Source organism: Trypanosoma equiperdum, assembly GCF_001457755.1.
Source record: "Trypanosoma equiperdum strain OVI genome assembly, contig: ctg_1580, whole genome shotgun sequence".
Classification (NCBI taxonomy): domain Eukaryota; phylum Euglenozoa; class Kinetoplastea; order Trypanosomatida; family Trypanosomatidae; genus Trypanosoma; species Trypanosoma equiperdum.
Window position 1 is genome coordinate 21,184 of NW_027123594.1, and position 9,191 is coordinate 30,374.

General features: G+C 50.2%; 2 protein-coding genes across 2 annotated transcripts; both read left to right on the forward strand.

Annotated features, from left to right (window-relative positions):
• Positions 1–52: 52 nt before the first annotated feature.
• TEOVI_000578700 (DNA topoisomerase IA, putative) lies at positions 53–2,473 on the forward strand (the record flags this gene model as incomplete). Its single annotated transcript, XM_067222197.1, has 1 exon — positions 53–2,473. The coding sequence occupies one exon, from the start codon at positions 53–55 to the stop codon at positions 2,471–2,473; it is 2,421 nt and encodes an 806-aa protein (XP_067078298.1).
• Positions 2,474–4,189: 1,716 nt separating this feature from the next.
• TEOVI_000578800 (protein kinase, putative) lies at positions 4,190–8,794 on the forward strand (the record flags this gene model as incomplete). The annotated part of the gene is made up of 1 exon (XM_067222198.1): positions 4,190–8,794. The coding sequence occupies one exon, from the start codon at positions 4,190–4,192 to the stop codon at positions 8,792–8,794; it is 4,605 nt and encodes a 1,534-aa protein (XP_067078299.1).
• Between the last annotated feature and the right edge of the window lie 397 nt (positions 8,795–9,191).

The window sequence follows — 9,191 nt, forward strand, 5'->3', positions numbered from 1 at the left end:
TAATTAGTTTACAAGCTGGCATTGTAGGCCACGTATAGAGATAATCGGGAAAATGTTTCGGCAAACAGTTACATCACTGGAGAAACTTGTTATTGTGGAGTCCCCCAACAAAGTCATTAAGATTGAGGGGCTTCTGAGCAATCCAAAGGTGATTCCCGACTGGTCGTTCAAGCAGGGGCACCTCAAGTGCGTAGGAATAGGTGCTGAGAAAGCAGTGGCAATGGCAACGACCGGCCACTTCATGGCTCTGAAGGAAATTACCTGGATAACACATCCCCTACCCCCATCGAGTGCAGGGGGAAAACCGCAAGAATATGATGGGGAGGCATTCCCCTCTAGCGGTACCCTTGCAGAGTACACTCTCGAGTGGGAACCGTTACCAGGCCGCCGTATCCAGGAAACACTTGAGCGCTACATCGAGGGGAAGGTAGAGAATGTGTCTGAAATTATTCTCGCAACGGACCCTGATCGTGAAGGTGAGCTAATCGCTGTCCATGCCCTTCAGACGATAAAGCGACTGTATCCGAAACTGAAGGTTCCCTTTTCACGGGCGTACATGCACAGCATTACGGAGGATGGTATTCGTAAAGCTATGAAAGAGCGGAGTTTGAATATATGTGATTACGACCTCGCAAGTGCCGCGGAGACACGTCACGTAATGGATCGTTTTTTTGGCTTCTTAGGTAGTTCCGTGGTTCGCGCGGCCAATTCGCAGATGCGTTCAATTGGCCGTGTACAAACACCCGCACTGATTCTCATCAATGAGCGTGAGGATAAGATTAGCGCTTTCTTGGAGAGGAACAAATCAACGTTTGTAGTTGAGGCGACGTGCCAGTTTCCAGTTCCGCACGGCACAACCTTTTCCCAGGTTGTGGACATTCATTCAGACCGCCGAGGGGCACCGTCACAATGGAATACGGCAGCGGAGGCTAATAACTGCTTGGAGCACTGGAAGCTAGACGGTTGCCACAGTTTCAGCATTCCACACGATCCAATTGTCACCCCGTCAAAGGTTCCGCCCCCGCAGCCGCTTACGATGGCGGCGGCAATCACAAAGTTGAACCGACAGATGAAGTTAAGCAGTGAGATGGTCAGCGGTTACCTTCAGGATCTGTTTCAGCTGGGTCATATTACGTACCCCAGGACGGACAGTACGCGGATAGATGAGAGTGCATTGAAGGATATTTACAATGCCGTGAAGAAGAATTTCGGCAAGGAACTTCTGTATCGTCTTGAGGACCGACCAGCCTCAGGTGGGGATGGTAAAAGGGGGAAAAAACAAACCAAAAAAAAGACTGCAAAAAGGGGGAAAAACTCGGGGACCCCGGTGGGAAATGTCGAGGATGCTCATGAGGCAATCCGACCAACAAACATCAACGTTCAGGGGGATTCACTGTCACTTTCCCCAGAAACGAGAGCAGTGTATGAACTTGTCCGTAGACAGACTCTGGCAGCTTTCATGATCCCACAGGTCGTTGAGAAGATTGTGGCAGACGTTAAATTTGTTAGCGGTAGCGGAGAGAAATTGACTCTCACGTTAGGTGGCAAGCGGGTAGTGGAGCCGGGATGGACGCGCGCCTTTCATAAGGGAGACTCGGGAAACTTATCTCTTCATGTCGGCGCTGAGGAGGGTGCCGATGCGGGTGATGAGGGCGCTCCCACCATGTGTTCGCTGTCCCAGGAGGAATTTTATGCTATCTTAAACCTCCGACGCGTGCTGAACTCGCCGAACCAGCAGCACCTGTTTGAGCTACGTTCTCCGACTATACGTGAGAATCGCCCGGTTCCCCCAATGCCACACTCGGAAGGGACGCTCATTGAGGAACTGAAGAGGAATGGTGTAGGAAGACCCAGCACGTATCCCTTAATAGTCAAGACACTCTTAGCCCGCGGTTACATTCAGGTGAATGCAAAGGGCCGCTGTGAAACGACGCCGGTGGGAAGGATGCTTGTGGAAACGGCCAAATCGACTTTCCCGTCCATAGTTGATCTTGGTTTCACAGCATCTTTTGAGAAGCAACTTGATACAGTCGCCAAGCCCCACCCCAATAAGCGACCGGCTTTCCTGCGCTCCACAAAGATTTCTCAGGCAGACTACGTGTTGTCTATGTTCCTTTCAACATTCCTCAACTACGTGTCGGAGGCTGCGTGCACTCAGCGGGCCCGCATTATCGAGCGCTCGATGCGACTGAAGCGTGATCAGGAGGGAGGCTCTGGAATAGGGGATGCAGAGTTTGAGGAGAGCGTAGTTGCAGCCAGAAGAAAAGTAACGCTGGCTTCCACGGATTTGGTGACACTTCCCAAAACATACAACAACTTCTCCACGTTGCAGCGAAACTTGAATGAATATCTTCGACACAATTTTCCACCGTCGCAGGTTAATGGCTCACCTGCTCCGTCGCCGACTGTTGATGCTCCACGCAGTCGTAGAGGTGGCGCCGGCACGTCGAGGGGTGTTGCGGGCGGTGGGTGATCAGTAGAAAGCATCTGACCCAATGCCGCATGATCTCGGAGCGATATATCCATAGAGCAAAAAAGAGATAAAACATTCATCTTTGCTTGTGTTTTCAAAACGAGCACGTGCTTAAACGGATGGTTTGTTTCCTTCCCTCCCTTTTTTGTTTTCCCATCTCCCCCCTACACCCCCTCCCCCACATTGTACATGCCTCATGTGCGTGCCGTGTGGACGAGGGGCATTTGCCATCCCTTCACTCTATTTTCCCCCATTACTGTTTGAGTTTCAGGCGGAAGGGGAGGGAGAGGGGGATCGGGGAAAAGGGGCCGACAACATCAACACCAATCGAAATGATTTCTAAGATGGGGTAAAAATTATATAAATTAACACGAGTGATGGGAAGGAGGAGGTGCGTGCCGTGTGTAGACGAGGCGCTGCTGCATCCTCCGTTTACCAGCGACATCGGAGACACCGCATATTTTCTTAAGAAACAGGGGGAGACAGCGGCACGGGGTGTGCTGGCTTTTTGTCGCCAGTATGTTGTCCGGAAGGGGCCATTTGCGTATTCGTGATTATTTTCTTTTGTTCTTCAGTCTTTACATTTTTGTTAGATTTACTGGTAACAATGCGTATGTGTTTCTGCGTACTCCCAATGGGGTACAATAGAGGATGTCGGTGCCAGCGGGTACATACACGTGTACATGCATATACATATATATTTATTTATATAGGCAGGCTCATATACATGCACGAGGGCGCAAAAAGAGTCTTTATCATAAATTATTTTTGCGGCCGCCACACTTCCTTTTTTCACGTATAGATGCACCGGGTTCTTCCCTTCTCATAGCGTGTGAGTGTTCCGAAGCACCGTTTTCGTTTTCTGGCGCCTTTTTTCCCTTTAAATTGCCATCTGAGTGCTACCTTTGCATCGTTGTTATTCTTACCACCATCAGCATGGCCATGAGACGTGGTATTACACATTTAGATGGAAGAGCGAACGGTGTGCGCCGTTTTTTTTTTGCTCCCTGCCCATATTACCTCTTAATTATTTGGTCGATCTCGTCCTCACTGTTTTTCTTTCTGCAGGTGATAACCGCCAGTTTGTTTCACGAAGAAATATCCATCCGTTTACTTCTCTTTGTCTATCTCATAGCTCTGAAGTTGCGTTCTGCAACAACATCCTATATCTGTCTCATTCTCTGGTTGACTCCAGTTCAACCTTCTGGCCTAGTGGACCTTGGGAAAAGTACGTGAAGAGAGGGTTGTAAAAAGAAGAAAAGGATAAAGAAGAGTTTTATTTTTTTAAAAATTATTATTATCGGTTCGGGCAGTCGTGGCCGGGAAGGGTGGTATAGTGTACCTATTCACATTCTCGCATATACTTCTATATCGCTTCACGGGACAAACGAGGGGCGGTTGCGCTTTTGGCACCGTCAGAACCATCGTGATTGCAGCCGCTCGGTGGCAGACTACTTGGCGTGCTTGGAGTGCCTTGTCGTGTCTGAGAGTGCCATACGTCTGTTCCCTCGAGTGGCATTTTTTTTTTGATAACGGCTAGTAGAGGCCGTTGCTCATTTACGCAAGTAGGAAAGAGGGGTTAACGTGGAGACGAAGAGGGGACGGTGGACGGGAAGGGACGAGTTGTACCTGTGAGGCTGTGCCGTTAGCGTGTTACTTAAACACTTAGCGGGGCTGCTGTCTTGAGATTCACTGTGAGTTTGTAGTTGTATTGATATGAAGCAAGAGTTTGTTCGCCATGTTGACGCATACGATCCTCTTAGTGCTGCACAGCCTCCAGTCTTGGAGACGACCGCATCAACCCTTGTGTCGGACAAACCTCCTAACGACAGTTTCGATGTGGACGTGAACAATAGGCCGAACGTTGAAAGGTGCTTTTCCCCCAACCTGTTGGGTCAGCCTTGTCCTGTTGTATCGAACGGAGACTCATCGAGGAGGCAAGCGACATCCGGCTTTGGCGCATGTGGCGTAGAAATCCACCTGGCCGAGCCGAGCGTGTGCTCCACCAGGGATTCACAAGTGTTCGCGGAGACGCACGGTTCTCGGTTCATGCGCGGTATTGAACTTCTTGATCGCCTTCCGCATGAAGAGTCAAGGGATGATTGCCAAGAGGAAATGGCAAGTGTGTCTGGTGCTCCTCGAAATCACACAAAACCGCAGCCTGAGCAGCAGCAACGGTTAAACCATGAAGAGTTAAGAAGCCCTCTTAGTGTCCACAGTGTTTGCGTGTGGGAAGTCGATGCACCACGGGATAACAGGATCGTGATAACGGAGGAAACTGAACCAGGCTGGGAACAACCCGATTCACAGCGGGACGCTGCGCTGCAACAGTTGCTGTGTGACGCTTCGAAGGCTCGTGGTATTAAGCTAACGTGGTTGCTGTGTGGCTTGCTGTTACCTTTCATGCTCGTGCTCATATCGATGGTGGTGGGAACTGAGTTGCTGTTGAATGTCAAAGTGGCTGAGCCAAGGAAGGATGTCATAAAATTGTCGACCAGGTTGACACTCAGCCGGTTAAAGGATATGTACTATGATATAAGGAGGATGTCACAGGTTTCTGAAGTAGCTAGGGCCTCATCTAAGGTTGCAGAAAAGCGCGCAGCACTAGATTCAGTGTGTTCTTTTCTCCGAGGTGCACCAGTAGTCCTTGCCACATACAGTGGTGTAAACGCGTCACTTACGTGGACGCACAACTGCTCTGCAGGGGATCAGACTGATATAGCGCTTCCATCCACTATGCGTCTCAGTGATCCAACATCCCCTACGCCGCGCATATCGAGATATCGATCTGACTTGCTCATTGTGACCGAAAAGTACGGCCCCGAAGCCGATGTGTTCGTAGTGATTCTACGAAGAGACATCACAGGCCTGATGTTGTTGGGTCACTCTCTAGTCGACGACTTTACGACGGGGATAAGCCCGTTGGTTGCCATTTTGTTGCCTAGCTTTTCCTCTTCAAGGCTCACCGTCAGTTTGTACAACAATGCCCAATGGCTTGAAGACGCCAACCCACAGAATAACCCTCATGATGATGAAGTTCTTCTATTATTCGAAGAATGGTGTTCGTCGGGGGACACACACACATGGCACAGCGTGGGGCGACTCCTGCCAGGGGGTTTAGCCAACACAACTGTGGGAGAAGATGTGGCACACTTTCCAGCTCCAGTTCCCCGTCTGGCGGGTGGAGGTTTTTTCAGTGTCACCCCCCCTCTGGTGATGTGCAGTACATTTTGCGTAGATGGTACCTCCAACACCTGCGGGAAAGATAACCCCAGCAGTGTGTGGCTTGTTACTTACGGCTCGTCATCATACCGTGGTCTGGATGGTCTATTGACAACTGCGATGGTGGTTGGTTACACCGGTGCAGTTCTGTTTATGGTAATGTTGTGCTTCGCCTACATCAGCATAGATGCCCCCGTTAGTTACCTTAAATCCCTTATTTTTTCTGCTGCCGGGGGGACGGAACGACGCAAAGAGTGGGACCACACCGTGCATGGTTGGCGTAAGATCTGGCTCGGGGATCTTCGTGCACTAGTGAATACATTTCAAATACTTGCTCTATGTTTTCGATTGAACAAGAAGTACGTGCCCCAGCATATCTTGGAGAAGCAAGTAAAGAACTTGCTAGATGTGAAGGATAAAATATGCTCCGCTGACACGGATGGGGAGGCGGCGGTGGAAGTCGCCGAGGGGAGGCACAATGATGACGATGATGCTGTAGATGACAAGGCGAACGTAGGGGCGTTCGTTTGTGCCGCTACTGTTGCGGATGTCAAATCGAGCATCAGCAAACGAATGTGCCAGGGGTCTCAGTCGGTTACGTCGCTCAACAGAATACAACCTCTGTGTGGGGTGGGGGACTTACAAGCAACGGATATTGCTGTTGAATCAGGACGGGCAGCCGCGCTTTCGGGCGCTGCGGACGGCAGGGAACCGGTCAACCGTGGCATGATCCTTGTGGAAAATGCAACTATTCTCACTGTGCACCTTCCCGCAGTGGAGACAGCGTATTTCACCGATTTTGGGCTTGCTGTTGAGCAACACCGCCACATTATGGCACTTCTTCTGCGCAGTGTTCGGCAGTACCGAGGTGAGCTGTTTCAACGTAGTGGCGAATGTATTTCTGCTGCGTGGAATGCTTTCGATGGTTGCGCTGACCACGCCATACGGGCGGCGGCTTGCGCTCTTAGAATATTGGATCGACTAGAAGCCTATCGCCGCGCTGGATTCCGTGTGGGCATCGTGCTCCACCAAGGTCCATTTGTGTGTGGCGTTGTGGAGGATCGTGCGGAGGCTTTCACAACCGTGTTTGGTTCTGTCCCACGGCAGGCGATCGTGTTCAGCGAGTTGGCCGCGTCGCTAACGGTTTTTGACGTTCTGATCTCTGAACCAGTCAAGGAGTCGCTTTCTTCCCACTACGAGTGTATCATGGTGGACGTAATAAAATATCATGAGGACGATCCCCCAATTACACTGTATGAGTTAAGCAAGGAGCGACAACTACCGATGACAAAAGGAATGCCCCGGGGCCCATCAGCTTTTGCGGAGGAGCATGCACGTGTGTTTTTCAACTTTCGAAACCACGAATTTGGCTTGGCTCTGGCCGGCATCGAAAAGATGAAAAGAAGCTTTTCCAAGACAGAGTTACGTCTCCTGTGGCGGATTGAGCAACTCTGTAAATACTACATGCACCATGAGAAGGATTTGCCACTGCCGTATTACCGTCGTTTTCCCACTTGGCGAATTTACGAAGTTACGGAGAGCGTTGAAGGAAGTAATGATTTCTTGGCTCTTTCTTCTAGGGGAGGTACTGTTCTCTGCGGCGATATCCCACCCAGTGTGATGGCACACAAATCGAGTTTTGATTGCGATGCAATGAAATTCCGACAGGAGCTACATGACAACGTGCTCGCATCACGGAGAACTGGCTCCAAAGAATCGGGTTTAGCTTTTTCCGCAGTGAAAGAGGCAGATATGGGGACAGGATCCCCATCACCGGCTCGCGAAGCAGACGGTGTGAACCGCCGAATGTCAAGTATGTGCTTGTTAACGGACGCTCATTCGGGTAATCTTGAGAGTGGGTTAGAGAGATCCCTTGGCCGGCCGACCACTTCGTTGCGAGATACGTTGGGTAAAGGCCGTCCCAGCACGGTGCCGGGAGGTGAATTTGGCACCCTTGAGGCCGAGGGGGCGTCCGCATTGAACGTTGCAGGGCGGAATGCGGGCTCTTTTGACGCCATGAAATCCACCAACCCCCAAACCAAAACTTGCGCAGATGAAGAAAATTATGGGGATGTTGAGCTTGGGGTTGGTGACGAGCGGCGTCGTTTCTCATTTACAAATTGTCGTCCGTCTATCATTGCTGAGGGTCGCAGGCGTAGTTACAATAGGTGTGCAGAGTCATGCGTGTCACTTACTAGCGACAGCATGGAGGATGCCCACTCTTTTTCTGTAGTTGATCCAGGGGGTTCTCTCATGGCGACGTACACTCTACCGAAGAAAATAGTCGCCAAGAATGGCATTACATACCTGCGCAGCTCACGCATCCTTGGCAAGGGATCGTTTGGCTGCGTGTATCTAGGCATGGACGTAAACAGTGGTCGTATGACTGCTATAAAGTTTCTTCCCATGCCTTCTGGAGAGGAAGAAGTGTCCAAGGTTGAGACGGAGGTGGTTGCCATGCAGAAAGTGAAAAGCGGCCACGTCGTGCAGTTCATTTCTTATGCTTTTCAGAGTAACTTGATTATAATCATAATGGAATGTATGATGGCAGGCTCTCTTAAGGGGATGTTGGACGCATTTGGCAGCATTCCGCCTGCAACGGCTTGCCTATTCATTCGAGACGTATTGCGTGGCTTGCACAAACTTCATTCTAATGGTATCATCCACCGTGATGTAAAGCCTCAAAATGTCCTTCTCACGCTTGGTGGCACGTGTAAGATATCCGACTTTGGTGCGTCGGCCTTTCTGAGTGAAGTGGTTCGCAGAGAAATGGAAGGGAATGGCCTGCAGATTCAGGGCACCCCCGTCTACTTGGCCCCAGAGGCAGCACGAGGGAAGCCTGTGGAGCAGAGCGACATTTGGAGCTGTGGTATTATGTTTCTACAGCTCCTTACGGGCGGTCTCCCCTATGCAGACCATTTTCTTCGAATGCCACCACAGGTTCTCGTCTATCATATTGGGTCAGCCTCCGCAAAGCCTATCATACCAGACGACCTCGACGAGTTCTGTTTGGAGTTTGTGCAGATTTGCCTGAAAAGTGACCCGAATGAGCGTTTGTCGGCGCAGCAGCTGTTGGCACTTCCCGTTTTTTCCCTTTAGAAGCGGTAATAAATATGCTGCCGTGCAGAGCCGCCGGGTTATTTGTTACCATGTCAATGTGATGGAAGGCATTGAAGGGAAATGCGGGATGACGAGAGTTTGAGTTTGTGCATGTGTGGAAAATATCGTTTATTTTACCTACACTATGAAAGGACCTCCCTTCTCTTAGTGTGAGAAAAACGTCAGCAGTTGGGTATATATATGTAGGACCGTTGCGATCTTCAGGCAGATATGTATCCGTTGGGTTTCGAGCACGGTGATTGGAGGTGATAGAGCAAGAAAGGAGAGAGAAATTGTACAGCAGTGAGAGGATTGAGGATGAAGATGAGCAAAAGTGTGTTTTAAACAGTGTAGACAACAAAACACTGGTTGTAGTTGAGGTAGTGGATAACGGATA